Source organism: Artemia sp. Qi Xiang Cuo, chromosome 7 (assembly GCF_049724085.1).
Source record: "Artemia sp. Qi Xiang Cuo chromosome 7, ASM4972408v1, whole genome shotgun sequence".
NCBI classification, from domain to species: Eukaryota; Metazoa; Arthropoda; class Branchiopoda; order Anostraca; family Artemiidae; genus Artemia; species Artemia sp. Qi Xiang Cuo.
The window spans coordinates 36,106,337-36,126,073 of NC_142800.1; the positions used below are offsets into that span (position 1 = coordinate 36,106,337).

The 19,737-nt window shown below is 36.6% G+C and overlaps 1 protein-coding gene across 1 annotated transcript in view; it reads right to left on the bottom strand.

Annotated features, from left to right (window-relative positions):
* LOC148950216 (ubiquinone biosynthesis monooxygenase COQ6, mitochondrial-like) overlaps positions 1-15,192 on the bottom strand; it is a 26,307-nt gene extending 11,115 nt beyond the window's left edge. The window contains exons 1-2 of the mRNA XM_089092245.1: positions 15,128-15,192; positions 11,104-11,426 (exon numbers count right to left, since the gene is read on the bottom strand). Of these exons, the coding sequence (XP_088948371.1) occupies positions 11,104-11,366 (263 nt within the window). The 5' untranslated portion in view covers positions 11,367-11,426; positions 15,128-15,192. The remainder of the gene's footprint in view (positions 1-11,103; positions 11,427-15,127) is intronic.
* Positions 15,193-19,737: the final 4,545 nt, after the last annotated feature.

The following is a 19,737-nucleotide window of genomic DNA, read 5'->3' on the forward strand; positions in this document are numbered from 1 at the left end:
AATGTCACACACATAATAATAATAATAATAATAATCGTGTATTCAAAAGCCTTTCTACAGGGCCATATACACTATACATCAAATATAGCAGGAAAACAAAAGTAAAACTCCCTTCAGCATTTTTATTCCAAACCATAACAAATCTTCTTCACAATAGTTCCTTTTTTATCTTTAGTGCCTGATCAACAAATCTATATAATCTACATAATCTACACATGAGGCTAGGTACCGTCTGAGACAACATGCCCCGAAGTGAAAAATTACTTTTCCCCAAAACATCCTCCCTCAAATCAGTAAGCCCCTGGCACCGGCAAAGAAAATGGTTCAGATTTTCCTCTTCAATACTACAAATGGGACACGTGTACCTAGACGCCGGGAACCCCTTACCTCTCTCAAATACTTTACTCCTCCATCTCAAAGGCAAACAGTTGGCCCGCAGCTGCAACCATAATGACAAATACTTACTTGGCAAATTAAATTTAAAGTAAATCTCCTGGCCAAACACCTTTTTAACATCCTTATAAACGCTTAATGTCTCGGATCTCTCAATTTCATTCCGCCATGTCTGTATCTCCTGATCTTCTAATCATTGTTTAACTATTCCTATTATATCAATCTGACTAATGGCAGGACCTCTACCATCATTCCATATATAGGACAATCCTAATCTGTCTAATAAGGATTTAACCCTAGACGGCCACGACCTCTTACACCCTGAAAAAAGTAGGTCTTCATAGGCCTCTCTAATAAATTTTCCTCGTGGTACATGGACTATGTTCATTCAAAATCTCACTACCTGAACCAGCCTATGTTTACGGAGCGAAAAAAGCCCTAGCTCCCCTTTCAAAAACTGGGTATGCGTAGTCCTATGGAGGCCGAAAAGCCTTTTGTAATAAGTTACCTGAAGGGCTTCAGCTGTTCTGCCGCTTCCATCCACCATAATTCCCCACCATAATGAATAACTGGCATAATCTTCGTTAAAAATATTCTCTTATGCATTGCTAGACTTTTAATACCCATAACTGTACCATTCCTAAAAACCGTCGATATAGCCGCTTTCCCCCTTTTTAGTGACTCTTTAATGTGGGCACACCAAATACCATTATTTTGAAATATAAAACCTAAATATTTTGAATTTTCAGCTATCGTTATTTCGTCTCCATTAAACATAAACTTATCATTACATTCTTCATCCTTTCTTTTACCAAAAATAACTATTTCATTCTTCTTAGCATTAAGTTGGAGCTTCTTCATATCTAAGTAATCTGCAACAAGACCTAACGAAATCTGTAATTCATGGGCAGACTTATCTACAAGTATGCAATCATCAGCAAAAAGCAAAACTGAAAATAATTCTGGAACAAAGATCCACTGTCGGAGTCCACCTTCTTTCCAAAAACTGAACTAAATCATTTATAAAAATAGAAAACAAACGGGGGGAAAGAGCACTACCTTGTTTTAACCCTTTACGGTATCTATATGCTCTAGACTCTGATAACCCTGACCCTGATCTATTACCTTTACTACCGCCTTAGTTCCGCAATACATGCTAATAACTAACCTCACAAAAATACTAGGTAAACCAATACTTCTCAGAATATCTACCAAAAGCACCCTCTCAACATTATCAAAAGCTTTTCTTAGGTCTAAAAAAGCTGCATATAGACGGCTATTCCCTGTTCCCTACTTATCGACTATAGCTCTAAGCGCAACTGCCCTATATGCTGTACTATAATCATTCTTAAATCCTCCTTGCTCTTCATTTATAATCTTATTTTTATCTAACCACCTATCTAGCCTCCTATCTAAAAATTTTTCTAACACTTTACTAAAAACTGGTGCTAGACCCATGGGCCTATAGTTATCATTCCAGCTAGGGTCCCCCTTCTTAAAAAGCGGTATAACAACTGAAGTCTTCCACAATTCTGGCCACTTACCTGTAGATACAATACTATTAAATGCCATAACTAATATCGACAAAAACACCGACACAAATTTCTTAACCACCCAGGCTGGTATCCCATCCAAACCTGGTGCTGAACCTCCTTTCATCTTACTAACTACTTCTCTAACCTCCTCTCTTGTCACTTCCCCTACTAATTCATAATCATTCTCCTGCAGCAGGAAAATACTTTCACCTGAACATGACGACTGACTATCCTCTTCTAGCCCTTCACAGTCTCCTTCTAAATTCTCAAAATAACCAGGCCACGACTCCGGTGAAGGTGTTTGACCTGAAATATTAGCTCTTTCCTTTCTCATTCTACTCCAAAATTCTTTAACATTCCCTAGTGTGAAATCCTCCATCATCTTTTTCCTTTCTAAACTATCCCACTCCCTACTTTTCCTCTTCAGCAATTTCTTATATTCTATATTCTTAACTCTATAAAAATTCAACGCTTCTAACCGCAATTCTTCATCCTGGCACTGCCTAAAAATTTCTAATTCTGTTTCTACCTCCTGCTTTATCCTTCTACATTTCCCACCATAATATCCCTAATATCCTGATTTAACTTTCCTTCCTATCGCTTTACTAGACCACTGGTGCACTAACTCACATAACTCGGCAAGGACTTCCTCAGCACCGCAATCTAGATTTCTAATCTCCTCTAATCTATCCATTACTTCCGGTCTCGCTATTATCTCATTCCTATTATCAATTTCTTTATTATTCCAATCTTTTTTTTAACGGTTTTCGAACTCTAACCTTCTTTTGACCGACTGTCTCATACCTCTTTCCAATACCGCTCCTCTTACCTTCAACCTCTAAACCCAACTCTAACTTAACTGGCCAGTGGTCTGAACCAACTGACTGAAGTACCACAACATCAACTAATTGAGCTGAAAGCCCACTGCCAACCAACACATAATCTATCAGACTCCGACGAGCTCCCGACATATAGGTAAACTCCCCTACTCCCCCATCAGTTCCAAAATCTCCCATTCCCAATTATTAGACCATTCTCCGAGCAGAGCTCCAAGAGCCTTCTCCCCCACAATTCACCCTCCTATCCATATCTCTGCTACATCTAGGCATTCCATACTCAGATGGAACCAAGTCAGGCACTTCTCGGAACGAGACACTCTCCATTTCTAATAAAGCACCCGTATAAGCGTTAAAATCCCCCATAACAACAAAAACATCCTCTGTAAAATCCCTTCTTAGTCTACTTAACTCTTCGGCTAACACATCCCATGTTTCCTCTCTATTATAGGAACTATTCTGAGGCGCTATATACACAGATCCTAAAGTCACCCATTTATTTCTCACTAACTCCAACCGTACCCAAAGAATGTTCTCTGAATTACTAGCAATTCTATGATAACAACGGAAACGAGCTTTACTTAGTAACACGGTTATCCCTCCATAGCAGCGCATGTTTCCAGCTGGCTTTCGCGCAACAAGCTCAACAATAAAACCGTCAAATATCGGAGGGTCACTTGCGCTATGCCATGTTTCAACTAACCCTATAATATCGATTGACTTTAAATCTTCACTAATCTGTTTCACTTTATTTTTCACACCTTGTACGTTCCAGGTTACTAAACTTATTCGATGTATATGGCCAGGTTTTTCCTAGTCACTGCGTACCTGTCGCTGTTCGGTATTAGCTGCATCAAAATCTGAATCTTCCGGAGTAATGTGGTAATAGTCACGATATCTGTTACTATAAGGGGTACGTCCACGGGGGCCCCTCGACACGTATCAACCAACTCTATTTGACCAACCACCTGTGGGCGACACTCACCTGGAAACATTCCTACTCTTTCCCCTTGATTGTTCTTCAGGACTAATAACTTCCGATAATTTTCGCGTCTTCTTATCATTACCCTTTAATGGAGACCTCGCTAAAATAGTGTCTTAATGGTAGGTTTTACTGTAGGTGCGGGGTTATTCACATCAACTTCAACTACTGTTTCCGCATCGCTATCCGACATTGTTGCATCGCTACCCGAATTGTCTTCCGCATTTCCTCGAATAACAACTTCGCTGCCCTTATTAATGGCGCCTGCAGTAGGTGCTCTTGCCTTTTGTACTTTTTGCGTGGTGCGCGGAGTCTCCTTTATAACCTTATTCGATAGCTCATCATATTTAAACATAGCATCGTTCACATAGAGTTTGACACCCCTGAGATAGGCAGAATGACCTTCAGAAAGAGCTTTATTCATTTCTACTCTGAGGTGCTTTCTAGCTTCACGCTGATCGGGGCTATAATCGGGTGCAGCAGAAAGTCCATATTCTCGTAGAAGTGCATTTCCCCTTAAAATCATATTTCTTACGTCCATCGAATTCAGCTTTAGCACAATAGGACCCGCCTTCAATTGGAAAGAGTCTCTTACATCACTGCGGGTGAGGCGCAAAATGGGAATTACGTCGTTCAAAACCTTCCTAATCTCTTCACTAAGGGTATACCTTCTCGGATCCACCGCCTCAAAGTTGTAGATTATAACATTGCTGCGCCGCAACTCATCCTTTAAACGGTCAGCTCTAAGCGTGGCTGACTGTAAATTTTGGCGAACCAGTATCAATTCACTCTTCAGTTTCTCGTTAGCTTCTGCGTTCGATTTTAGCTTAACATTCACTTGTGTTACATGTTACTAGTCTGAAGATTTAGAGAGAAAGCAATAGTCGTCAGAAATACAATGAGGTACCAATCAAGTTGTTTAGAAGACAAATGAATAAATTACAAATATTAAAAGCCTCAAATAATTAACTGGGAACGTTTAACTTTGTACGTAAGAAAATTCTCCCTAAAATCTGAATCCATGTACCAAAACGACAAAAGATATATTAGCCCTTTTATACCAAATTTATTTCTTAAAAAGGTAATATGATCCAACTCCTTATAGTACAGGCAAACTAGCCAAAAGAATGGGTCCGACCCAAACCAAATTGCAAAAGAAATGATTTTTATACCATATTGTAGAGAAAAAAAAAGCTTAACGACATATCCAAAGTTGCACATTCTAGGTCGACGCAAAACTAATTTTCTTTTGCTTTACGTGTCAATTCTTTCAGTTTTTCCTAAAAAAAAAAAAATGAACTATCAGTAAATGTTCGTTTTCCTGTCAATGAAGTACCATCCTGATGTAAAATAAAGAGCTGAACCCGAAAATGATAGCAAATTTGATGTACAATATGCCAGAAAGGTTTCATAATCATCAATATGTTATTTTAGCCTTCTCATCGTTATGACATTTTTTTCGCCATACTATCAGAAGACAACTGTTCGGACGTAAAATGTTGAGCTGATCCCGAAAATCAAATTAACCTAATGTAAGGTCTACTAGAAAACCTGTTTTATGTTCTTCAATATGCACTTTTTTTTCATTTTCATTTTACATGTTTCTTTCAGCACTTATTGTCCACCAATTTGTCCATTATTGGTAAAAAAAAAAAAAATAAAAAAAAAAAAAAATAAGTGGGCTGATGAATTATGGTTGGCTCGTTTAGAAGATCAGTTAACGTACAGAAGGCAGCTATACCACTTTCATGGCCTTCGTATGCAATAAATAATATCAACATTTCGTCCCAAGCTTGGTCCAAGTGACTTTACGGATAAAGCCGTAAGCTAAAAAATCACAATTGAAAATTACCCCGGGTAATCATTTATTAAGTCACGTTTGATAACCCGTGTTTGATATCTTGCCATCTATAGATACAAAAAAGTCATTCAATGTATCTGCCACCTAACAAGCTAAAAAATTTTCACCCGCGAATGTTCTTTTTTCCCATTGACTTGATATTTAAAGGTAAGAGATCATTTTTGTTTGTGTCATCATTTCAACCAAAGATCTACAGTCTGTAACGGTAAACTAATGTATCCAACCGTACGTAGTAAAATTCTTGGAAATTTATATCAAAGAACTGTTTTATCTTTTTTCTTTTCATAGAAAGATCTACTGAGAAGATAATCGCGCCTTGAAAAGTATCTTGTTCTAACATATGACCCTTAACGTTAACGATCCTAATCGATCTGGGTCATAGGATCTCCACTCAAAATCCACCTCTGACATGCTACCTTATCTTGTGGCATCTGGGCAAAGCAGTTACACAAAATCCTGCCAGCTTTACATCCTGTGAATGGTCAAGCTCCAAGAAACCCATTCTTCTATTTATCAAGCCTTCCAGAATGGGATGCATGTGATCAGACGTTCTGATAGATTCTGGGCTGGGCTGTCCACGGATCTTGTCAGTGAGCAGGAGCTCATGCGCTGTTTCATAACGGCTGGTGGCCTTACCGATGGAAGTGGTATGAAAAAGGTTCAAAGGTCATTATGGGTTCTGTCTTGACCAGTCTGTTCTGCACTAAATCTTCCGATGGAGGGTATGTCACAGGTTTTCTATGGTACTAGTGAACGACATAAGGAAACGTCCGAGCCGAGGCAGTTAAGAGATTGTAAAAACATCCACATCGTTATCAATTTCCTAGAAAAAGGATCACCATTTAATGGGGATCTTCAACTAAGAAACATCACCAACGGTCTGACGTTGATTCTCCTAGAGATTTAGGCCTAAAAATCATTGACTCCATATCTGGAAAGCTGGTCGCTGATTTTGTGTTTCACGAAAACAACAGGCAGTTCAAATTACTACAAAGCAGAATCCAGGTGGAGATTGCAAAAGACTGGACCCCACTCTGTATTTTCAAAGATTCATAACGCTAGCAAAGAGGATCAATCTCACGGAATCTGAGTACTTTCAACACTAACTTTGTATCCTAACCGGCATCACTTTTTGACAGTTCTTGCATGCTCCGGTCTCCGAACAAGCCAGAGTTTTCCAAGGCTATAGCACAGGCTTGCGATCTTGAGGAGCGCTCTAGTCCCCTTCCGAAAGGCATTTGATATATCATCGACAGTGGAGCTCTTCTGCACAGAATTCCATGGGCCAAAAAGAACGATACTCCAAAATCATTGACCATTATGCTACTTACGTGACCTTAAATTATCCATCTGCCACTATTGTGTTTGACGGCTACGATGGCGGAGCTACCACAAAGGATATGGCCCAGTCGGAGAGAAGTAGTATAATTGGCCGTGAGATCTTCTTCATATCAGATATACAGCAGAAGGTAAAAAAGGATGAGTTCTCTTCCTGCAAGAAAAACAAGGTCAGGTTTATCTGCGCGTTGGCTGTTTATCTCCGATCAAAGGGCTTCGTCGTAGTCTAGGCACCAATTGATGCAGATGCCCCAATTGTGCAAGCTGCTGTTGATTCTTCCCGGTATTACGACACTGCCGTCATTGGAGATGATATTGATCTTTTGGTTCTATTGTGTTTATCATGGTGACCTATCAAGCAAGAAACTATTCTTTGCACCTGAGCCAAAGTCGAACAAAGCTCCCCAAATAAGGGATATTCACAAATTGAAAGAGAAATTGGGCCAAGAAACATGCCATCTGATTCTTTTTGCCTCACGCCATCTTAGGCTGTGACTACTTCACAGATTCACAGTGTGGGAAAAGGCCTTGCTCTGAAGAAGCTAATGATAGATGCCGATTTTCGTATATCAGCTACAGCTTTCATGCTGAAGTCACCTTCAAAGGAGGAAGCAAGGGTTGCAGGAGAAGACGCTTTGCTCATGATATATGGCTCATCAAAAGGGGAAAATCTGAATAAATTCCACAGGGGAGTTTCTAAAAAGAAAGTGACTGCTAGCACGTTGGTCCACCCAGAACAGTTACTACCAACTCCTGATGCGGCTAAATTCCACAGTTACAGGGTTTTCTACACAGTTCAGGTATGGAGTAGAGTTCCTGATTTTGAACTTAAAGTAGAGGAATGGGGATGGAAAAATAAAGATGACTTCTTGTATCCATTGACTTCTGACGTCTTACCAGTCCTTTATCTGTTTTAGAAAATAGTGAGGTGCTCCTGTCAACTGGAATGTAGCTCAACGAGATGTAGCTGCTTTAAAAACGGCTTAGCTTGCACTGTACCATGTAAAACGTGCAAAGGAATAGCATGCTCTAACTCTCCAAGAATCGAAAGCTATAACGATGAGGAGAACATCGAAGCTTAGATATCTGAATTAAAAGAATAAGTTGTGAATACTATTCGGAGTTTGATTCTGTCTTTCAAGTGTTCATGAAGTTAATCTGATAATTTTATCAGTTGTGAAGACTAGTCAGTGTGTTGATAATAGTTTATTCTAAGAGGGATTTTAAATGTCGGCCGCTGAAAACTAGTTTCGTAGATGATTTCCCTTTTCTAATGTTTTTGTTTTAATAAACATCTTGCAATCGCCTTTTTTAGGCCAACCCATCAGGTGATGGAGCCAGCAACGATCAGATTCAGGCTAGCTAATTATTGGATCTCAAAACCAACAATTTAGCCAGCGAAAGATGGTGTGGTAGAAAAAAATAGGGGTCACAACGGCGAGAAGCGTACAAATCTCATATTGATGATTATGAAATTTTTTTATATACCGTACACCAAATTTGACTCCATTTTCGCACTCATCTCGTCTTTTTACATCGGAATATTAATTCAGTTCAAGAAAAACCAACAATTACCAGAACTTAATTTTTTTTTTGTTAGGAAAGTGAGAAAACTGACAGGATACGCAAAAAAAAACAAGTTTTGCGTCGACCTAGAATGTGCAACTTTGGATACGTTGTTCAGCTTTTTTTTACCTCTACAACATGGTGTAAAAATTATTTCTGTTGCAATTTGTTTTTACCAACAATCGACGAATTGGTGGACAATAAGTGCTAAAAGAAACATGTCAAATGAAAATAAAAAAGTGCATATCGATGAATATGAAATTGATTTTCTAGTAGAAATTACATCAGGTTAATTTGATTTTTGGGCTCAGCTCATCATTTTATGTCAGAATAGTTGCCTTCTGTTAGTACGGTGAAAAAGAGGTCACAACGATGAGAAGGGTAAAATCATATATTGATGGTTATGAAACTTTTTTCTGGTACATTGTACATCAAATTTGCTTTATTTTTCGGGCTCAGCTCTTCATTTTACACCGGGATGATACTTCATATACAGAAAAACGAATATTTACCGACAGTTCATTTTTTTAAAATGAAAAAATTAACACGAAAAGCAGAAAAAACTAGTTTTGCGTCGACCTAGAATTTGCACCTTTGGATATGTTCTTCAGCTTTTTTTTCTCTAAAACATGGTGTAAAAAAATTTTATGTTGAAATTTGTTTGGGGTCAAACTCTAGTTTGCCTGTACTATCACTAAGGTCTGCTTAAAATAATCCTCATACACAAACACTCCAAAAGACCTGACATTTTTTATGCCAGAAGCCACAGATCACTTTCCTTATTAATTTCTTTTCCATTACATGTAATTCGTCAATCTAAGTGTGCAAAATTTAAATAGGAAATGAAAAGAATCTATTACGGGTATTTACTTTCAGTAATCAAGAATCAAAATAGCAAAGGATTTGCTGTCAAAACTATCCGGTATTTCAGATATGATGGGTAGATTATTTATATTTTACTCTTAAAATGACCCATAATCTGTGATTTCAATATATCAGTTCTATCGTTATTATTCCTCAAACCATTTTCCTAACTGATATTGCTTTTAAAAATTGCCCAATCAAATCATTAAGCATAAGTTCAAACCACCCCAAGTCGTAATGCTCCTCTGAATAATAATAATATATGATGAAGCGCATCAGAGACGTTCCTAGGAGGGAGGGGGGGGGGCACTGAAGCAGTCGATCCTGGTGCCGTGGCCGGGGAATTGCCAAGTTTGGTCCAATTTTCAATTTGATTCGTTTTTTTGCTTATATTTGAGTCGTGAGGGGGCGCTGTAACTAATTTTCCCCCAGGCACAACCAACCCTAGGAGCAGCTCTGGTCCTTACGTACAGCAAACGACGTTATGAGCACCGGAGTTTTTAAAATTCGCTATATATGATATTTCAGGAAGGGCTTGAGGGATATTGAAACTTTCAGCAAGTTTTGGAGGGGAGGTGCAAGTGGTCCTCAAATTATGACTTGGGCTAGGAGACAGAGACTAATCAAGGGACATTGTCTTTATCCAAGCTTTCAAAACAGCAAATCCGCAATATTTCGGAAACAGCTAGGTAGATCAATTTGAAACCTTCAGGGCGTATTGGGGGAGGGGCAGGTGGACTTAAACTTTTGACTTGGGGGTGGGAGGCTACAATAATTTGCTTTCTAAATCCGTTTAAAAGTTTTGGCGCTATAAGTCACTGCGGGAAAAGAATCTATACACGATAAAATAGATATATAAACCACAAGCCAGTATATGTCGAATTCACGCATATGATAGCAAGCTCACTGCACCGCGAGACCTCAGAGCCACCCTCAATCATTTCTTATAACCCATTCGCAGCGGTTTCTGGAAGAGTAACAAGATATGCGTAATTAAAGTCGGTCAGGGATTAGAGGATACAAGTTATTTAACAGAAAATTATTCCAATGTGGTTTGTCCGTGTATTATTCACTACCCGATAGCCCTATGACGGAAATATCAAATCCCTATGTGCATAAATACGATATTTTTACAGAGACGGACGGTCACAGCTCCATGTTTTTTTTCTCTTTTTTTAATTCAAGTGATACCTGGAGAGGGATCACTCAATTACAAATTAACACTTCTAGTATTCTTTTTGTGTAACAAGAGAGATCGCGTTGTAGCATACTGTCTATTTATGCCACTTCTTGCAGCAAAGCAATAATTTTGGGCCCGACGATTAAGAGGCATCGGTCTAAAACCATCAAAAAGCTACTTTTAAAAAAAACTGTGTCCTATATTTTGTTGAAAATATCTTTACTTAAATAAATGCATGTCAAGGTCACATATTAAAAAGATTTTTGTTTTGTTGTCTTGAAAAAAAGAGACGTCAGGAGTCAATAAAATCAAATTTGATTCCTTAATTTTTTTTATTAATTTTGTCTTATTTTTTTTTTAGGCCGAATGTGTCTCATTAAAGATCGAATTTCTCCAATACCCTGTTAAGCATATCCAGGTTGCCTACACAGCTTTGCAGGCTCAAAAGACTCATTTAAACTATTAATCCTTCTCCAATTTTTTCCCACTTATTCCTTCCTGTATGTCAAATATTAACTCTGAGTTTCACAAAATAGCAAATGTCTTACCCGACGAGCACTACTCTTCTATCCGCATATGAGCTGGCATGCCCAAGCGCCAATGGATATGCCGATTTAGTTCCTTCAACTTTAGTGACACTGGGTGGCAGCTGCATGAAGCTTCTTGTAGATTCTGACAAAAATGAAGGTATGAACTGCTCTAAAAAGGGCGTTAGTTCACGTACCGCAGAAGAAGGGCCGGATTGCTTCAAACCTTCATCAAAAAATGCATGATTTACGCTATGAACAAATTCTTCTTTGGATTGATTCATGAGCCGTTTTGCCTCGGATCGAGTTGTACTCCAAACCAAGGAACTAAGTGATTCTGTCAGCTATAACAACAAAATATTTTAGGTAATGGGTTCTATTAAAGGCTGGTATTACCAATATAATCGTATAAGATATATATAATCTCTATAAGAGATACAATATAAGAATATAAGACATATAATATATATCTTATATTATATCTCTTGTAAGAGATATAATATAAGAATATAATATTATGGTTACTGTTTCCACAAAAAATGGTCAATCTTTTTGCGGAAACATACAAATCTTCTTGTGAATTCATTTAAATTCAGCACAAAAAAATAATATAATTCTATTTTTACTCCTCTGTGGTCCAATTTTATATTTTTATTAACACGGAACAAGTGTTGCTCTTAATAAATGACATAACTGAAGAAGTTCTTTTCCATAAATGAAAACATAATTCATTTCCTTTTTACATTACATTACGGTTTACAGATTAGAAAAGCAATTCAGGATTCCATCAAAACCTTAAGGAACAAATAATTTAGCATTCACCTCAGATATGTGTTTTTGAAGCAATCGAGATCTATTGCTTCATTTTTATTTGACTATGTTGTTCTTGGTCTCCCTTCATAAAGCCTTTAAGCAATGAAGTCCCATGAGATTATCTAGGTATGCCGAATACAGATGACGCTTAGGATTACTTTAAAAAAATGGCATACTTTAAGACGGCAATATGTCTATACATGTGTGTTTTTTAGTCTGAAAAGATAATGGCAAAATTCACTTCTCTCTTCTTACTATTTAGCCAATAGATAAATAAACACCCAAACATATTATTCTGACATTAAGGATTTCTATGAAAAGTAAAGGGCTAAGCACATGTAACTGTTCTCGGGAACCGAATTCAGCAAGGGGATACTTTATATGCGATGATTATAATTAATGATGCAAAGAGGCTTAGTGACGTTATTCGGTGATTAATCTTCTTTAGTTATGATTAATATAAGATAATTATTAAACATGAGCTCTAAAACTTTAAAGCCCTAGTACATTCCTTGTCTAGAACGTAATTGATGATGATTAATCACCGAAAAACGTCACTAAGCCCCGCCTCTTAGCATAATTAATTATTATCATTCGACGTGGAATACACCCTTGCTGAAATCGGTTCCTGAAATAAGCTACGTGTGCCTAGCCTTTTACTTTTCATAGAAATCCTTAATGTCAGAATAATATGTTTGGGTGTTTATTTATCTATTGGCTAAATAGTAAGAAGAGAGAAGTGAATTTTGCCATTATCTTTTCAGACTAAAAAACACACATGTATAGACATATTGCCGTCTTAAAGTATGCCATTTTTTTAAAGTAATCCTAAGCGTCATCTGTATTCGGCATACCTAGATAATCTCATGGGACTTCATTGCTTAAAGGCTTTATGAAGGGAGACCAAGAACAACATAGTCAAATAAAAATGAAGCAATAGATCTCGATTGCTTCAAAAACACATATCTGAGGTGAATGCTAAATTATTTGTTCCTTAAGGTTTTGATGGAATCCTGAAATTTGCTTTTCTAATCTGTAAACCGTAATGTAATGTAAAAAGGAAATGAATTATGTTTTCATTTATGGAAAAGAACTTCTTCAGTTATGTCATTTATTAAGAGCAACACTTGTTCCGTGTTAATAAAAATATAAAATTGGACCACAGAGGAGTAAAAATAGAATTATATTATTTTTTTGTGCTGAATTTAAATGAATTCACAAGAAGATTTGTATGTTTCCGCAAAAAGATTGACCATTTTTTGTGGAAACAGTAACCATAATATTATATTCTTATATTATATCTCTTACAAGAGATATAATATAAGATATATATTATATGTCTTATATTCTTATATTGTATCTCTTATAGAGATTATATATATCTTATACGATTATATTGGTAATACCAGCCTTTAATAGAACCTTTAATGTCCACCTTTTAATGTCCAGCCTTTAATGTCCAGGATGCAGCTGGCATTTTTCTTTTTTCTTCTATTTTTGTTTATTCCATAAAACGCACGACATACATAGGATAGGACAACGAACTTCTTGTTAGCATTACAACATCGAAAGCTTAATATCTTCTATTTATCTGTGACTTTCGTCATAAATTTGAATGTCCTCTATATTTTGTACATTACAGGAGCTTCCCACGACACGTGCACACTCTAGGAAACATTTTGAAAACGAAATATGACTGGAATGAATATATAAAAACCCCTTAACCAATCACTTAACAGTTAAAAGACAAAATCGACTCAAAATAAAAACAGGAAAATCCTAAATTTTCTTTTCTTCTTCCCCTTCTTCTACATTCTCAACATTTTTCAGACTATTTCCAACTGGCAGAGTTTTCTTAGGATGAAATGTAATGAGGTTCACAGGGTAAAACTAAATTTTATTCAAAAACATCTATCACAAGCTCTGCTCTTTTAGGATACAAACGACATTGCAAATAAGAAGCATCAGTAAAGCGAATTTGAGAGATTTTATCAGACTATTTCTAACTGGCAGAGTTTTCTTAGGATTAAATGTAATAAAATTCACAGGATAAAGTAAAATTTAATTCTAAAACATCGATCACAAGCTCCGCTCATTTAGGATACAAACGACATTGGAAATAAGAAGCATCAAGGAAGCGAATTTGAGAGATTTTATCTGACTATTTATAACTGGCAGAATTATTTTCAAATTAAATCTTATAAAGCCCAATGGACGAATAAGGTTTTTTTTTTAAAATAGATTTTAAAATAGGTAAATAGAATAGGAATAATAAAATAGGTAAAATAGAATAAAATAGGTAAAACATATTTAAAATAGGTAAAATAGATTTTAAAACATGTAAAATAAAATAGGTAAACAGAAAAGAATAATAAAATAGGTAAATAGATTTTATTTACCATCTATTACATGCACCAGACATGTCAAAGTCCGATTTTTACTCAATAAAAGAAACATACAATCTAAAGTTAATGAAACAATAAGAAATGCAACATAGAAAAAACAAAACCAAAGAAAGAATTATACTGAAATGGGTGAATTTACGTATCAAGGGTGCTGGAGGGGCGACAGCGACCATCCCTAAGTACATATATGTGAAACAGTGGATCAGGAAATTTTTCCCAACTTTGGAAGAGACTAAAATCGCAATCCACGAACAGCATATTGACAAGTGCCTAAAAGTTAACTGCACTCGGACAAAACAACCACTATTTAGAAATACATTTCATGCATTTACTTAAGATTAACCATTTATAGAAGCTATAATTTTAATGTAATCTTCGCTTTGAAGTTCCTTGTGTCAGATTTTAAGTATTTACAAAAAAAAATTACATTGATAAGAATAACTGTAACAATGAGTGCTAAAAAAGGATAAAAACTATAAGATTAGGAGGAAAAATATATATTGAGCCCATAAAGGACCCTTTTCTAGGGATAAAAGTCTTTTCCCATCTATGACAGCCTCTTGCGACCTAAGGCTCTGCCAGAAAAGCAATTTATAATTTTAAGGAGCCAAAAATTGAATTTTCCTTGTTCTTCTTTTCTAAAATTTACAAAAATATTTGTTTTATTTTTTTAATAAGTCAATTTGAAGGAGAAAGCGGCCGCGACATTGTAGCATAACATGAACCACCCACGCACCCCCACAACTATGGGGCTTTAAAAGTACGCAGGAGGAGTAGGTTGGGACCACTATTCCATTCCATTAAATACGATTAGATTGGCTACTTACAGGTAACAGTGCAATAGGGCCAGTTGGTAGGAAACGTTGCCATGCTGTATAATTCTCGTCAGCCTGACAAAATGAAACAAATTAGTGATATAATTATTTTACTGTTGATTATAAACAGATTTAACATTTTTTTCAACTCTTTTTTGAAATGTGCTTTTCAATGGGTGTTTCTATTAAATACGATAACTGTTAGGCAATTTAATAACTTAACTTTTCATGCTAAATTTATGAATATCATTACCTTCTTCAAATAATCAGAAATTTCCCTTAATACTTCATTACAGTTTACGGTGGAGTTTCTGTCCTTAAAGACAACAGAATAATAAAATTTTGCCTAGAAAAATATTGGTCAATCTTCCCTAAGCTTTAGTTACGAAATGAACGTCCATACTTTTACAAAATAAGGTTAAAAATCACTAGGGAAAAATCAAGGGCCTTACAGCCGAGTAGAACTTCTACTGGCCCTGCAAGAATTTTTACAGTGGAGTACACCTACATAAATTTAAAGTATACCTAGACACCTCGGGGGGCTATAAATATTTTATATAGGTTTTTACAGCTAACTATGATTTAATTGGGTAACGTTCCATACAAGGAACCAAGATAAAAAGAGAAAACGGGAGACAGCTCGAAAGGAGAGGGGAGGGGGGCTAGCTACATAACTACTGACATTTTAAAATATACCTGGAATATAAATAAACTAAGGAAGACAGAAAAAACAAGAAAATAAGCGTTTTATAATATGTTTTACAATTAATTCATGTGAAAACGGAAAATAGCTTAAAATCATAAACTTTCATAAGTTAAGCGGCCTTGACACTTTTACAAGAGAATAACTTTTATAACAAAGGGCTCTAGGATTGCCCTCTGATTTTTCTTTATCTTCATTAGTAGAAAGGAGGGTGCTACTCGTGACGGGCAACCCTGCTGCCACCTACAACTTTTTTACATAATTTATGCATGTTTTTATGGTTTTTCTCACTTGAAAAAACATGATTTTTCTCACTTTTATGGATGTTTCTTGGGCGGTTATGAGTGTTAGTCAATTTATTTGTTGTTTTTCATGGATGTCAACATCAATTCATGTCTGTTTTATGGTTTTTGTCAGTGAGAATGAAAAAACAGCGACGAGTACAGCAATTTATGGATGTTTTATGGTTTTTGTCAGTGAGAATGGAAAAACAGGATTTTTCTCACTTTGATGGATGTTTCAAGGTCGATTTATTTGTTGTTGTTTGTCCAGGTGTAATGACAATGGGGTGATTTATATAATCGAGGGGAATTATTGATTCACGAAAGGGGAATTAAGAAACAAACATGGCTTCATTGATGTTTGTCTAGCCTAACCTGATAAATTGATTTAAATACTCGGAGGGGTAATTATTGGTTCACGAAAGGGGAATTAAGAAAGAAACATGGCTTCTTTGATCTTTAGGCTAACCTAACCTGAGAACTCGATTTAAATAATCGGCGGGGAATTACTGATTCAAGAAAGGGGAATTAAGAAACATTATGGCTTCTTTGATCTTTAGGCCTGAGGGATTTATTCGTTGTTGTTGATTTGGTCAAGTGCACGATAGGGATGAATGTCAAGGTGTCCAGGAATAGGAAACCGGAAGTACATGCATCCTTCTCAGCCAATCAGAGACTTGAATACATCCCTTTTCTCAGTCAATCAGAAACATGCTTACATATGGTTTTCCCCGTTACATAACAATTCACCCTTGAGATTTCGTATATAACGGACATGCATTGTGATTAAATTATCAGAAAGTATTGTGACACAATGGATATAACACTAAATATTATTGATGAGGTTGAAGCCTTGACAGCCACAATTAGCAATGTGAGTACATTTTTAATTTTTATTTTCAAAATAAAATTATTTTCCTTGGTCACTCTCCAGTATATCTAAGTCCCCTCCCACACAGTAGAAAACACCACCATGTTATCTTTATACTCACTAGAAAACATAAAATATGTTCTTTTTACCACATAAACCTAACCCATCCCCCACTGTTATACAACGATAATTCTCGTAATAGAAATAATTCTCTTTTTCGATAAATTTTGGCTTTTCTGTATTGTAATCTTTTCTCTAACTGAGACATCCGTCGCTCTGTTGTTATTAAGCCGCTCTAGTTTTGACATAAGGCTCTCTAGCGCGAGGTTAAAATTAGTTGTCACCCTTTTGAAAGCACTTCCTGTAAAAGGTTTCTTAGATCAAAATGGTTTGTTTTTCCGTCAAATTAAAACGGTTTTAAGCAAAAAGAAGATTGCTGTTTATAAAGCTTGTGGATTCGTAACCTGTATTTTTGGAGGAGTGAAACGGGATTATTTCCAAAAATAATTACTAACAATATATTTAGGACATTGGTGAAAGGGGGGGGAGGGGGACATGCCTCAATTCTATCGCCATTATTGTAGGCCATTAATATCGCCATTAAAAGGTTTCTTAGATCAAAATGGTTTGTTTTTCCGTCAAATTAAAACGGTTTTAAGCAAAAAGGAGATTGCTGTTTATAAAGCTTGTGGATTCGTAACCTGTATTTTTGGGGGAGTGAAACGGAATTATTTCCCAAAATAATTACTAACAATATATTTAGGACATTGGTGAAAGGGGGGAGGGGGACATGCCTCAATTCTATTACCATTATTTAAAAATGAAAACAAAGTGTTTTCTTTGCATGAAAAGTAAGGTTAGGTTGGGGTGTCTATGAATAAGCTTTTTTAATTAATCAAAATACCATTTGATTTCTGAGTTTAGTATATTTTTGCTTTTTGCTTTACTAAAAATGCTGGCGTATGGGGGGGGGGGGGCTTTCTTAGTGATAAATGCTTTTCTAGACAAAATTATGGTTAGGGGGTACTAATTTTCCTTCTGTAAAAAAGGGGGAAATTATTTCGATACTAACTTTTTTCTCTTATTTAAAGGCAAATTGTTAAGAATGCCCGCCGTCTCCCAGTAAGAGAGCAAGGGGTAATAATGCGGCACCTGCGAAGGCGACAGTCATACAATATGGTCGCTGGCCGAAGCTTCCTAAACAAGTGTTGCCTGCCCAAGCCGCAGCCCAATCTGCGCTGGATTGTGACATCGCTTGCCCATCCGCTCTCCTTGGACCTCTAATAGCTGCCCCATCAACGCTAGGTCAGGAGGTTACCCTCCAGCATGCTATGTCAGATCCATCCGAAACCCAAGCCCAGACGGAATTTGCAAATGTAAGCATTTTTACCTCTAGTTATAGAAATATCTACCTATTTCTTCCAACTTTTTTAGGCCTTTTCTTTTCACCATTTTCGAACACAGTAAAAGTGTATCTCAGAGATATTAAAGGATTTTTTCTCCCCAAAAGGAAATATAATGTTCTCCCTTTTGAATCATGTCAAGTGCATGCATTCACCCTGCTAAATTAGATTAGTGAAGCCAAAAAATGCGCTATATCCCGGTCATAATAAGGTTAGGTAATTTCTATTGCGATATAACGAATGGTTCATCTTGCCTCTACAAATATTATAAAAACAACTTTCTATCGGAATGAGTTGTGTATCATGACAGGAGATGGCTATCCATTTCAAATCATGTTTTTTTTTCAGAGCAGATATGGGATATTAATATGAAATTTTATTTGGAGGGATTGTTTGAACAAAATCAAAACCTACTATGTCATGCGTTTTAGATTGTAAATATCTTATACTAACCGGTGGGGAGCGCTATGAGCCCGAGAAGCACCACGGGAAGCGCTGCGGGCCGAGGAAGCGCTACGGGAAGCACTGCGGGAAGCGCTGGGCCGGCTCGGAGGGGGAGTTTAAATAGTGGAAATTAGGAGGGGAGTTGTTTGAACAAAATCAAATTGTCAATTTTATGTAAAGCGGCGTTTTAGATTGTAAATATCATATATTAAGTTTGATATTTTGAAACTTTCAGAATATCGATAGTTGTGGGGGGACAGTGAATTAACCAAATGCTACTATGTGCATACTGCTACTACTACTACTACTACTACTAAGCACGATTTAAATAATAATATTCCAAATTTTAAAAACAGTAGGGGTGATTTGAACACTTTGAAAATAAGCTTTTTTTCATTTATAGATTGGACCATTGGTACCATATTCCTTGTCACCATCATCATCAGTTGGAGGAGAGGAGGCACACGTGGAGTCCCCCAACAATTTAACATGGGACGATAACATTTTACCTGACAGTCAAATACCGTTTAATATTGATGAGTTTATAAACGATTTTCTTTTTAATGTAGATTATAGCGCAGTTGAACTGGGGGACTTGAGTCCAAACACATTGCAAATTTTAGACGATTTTACAAACGAAGTAACGGGGAACCCTCCTCCTCCTCTAGCCTCCGATACCCTAACGAATCCACTTCAAACAACTGAAGAGGAGCATTCACATAGCCCTATTGTTGAACAATGTGGGGGAGGGAGTGTTGATAATATATAAGAGGGGGAGGGGGGTAATGCCCAATTCACGACTTCTCTAGACTTTCAGCTGTCCAACACAATATTAAATGCAATAGTTGTTTACACTGCGAATTTTGGGGACCCGTTTAATTCACTTATGGGGGGAAAATTTGTGTTTGATCCTGTAGAAA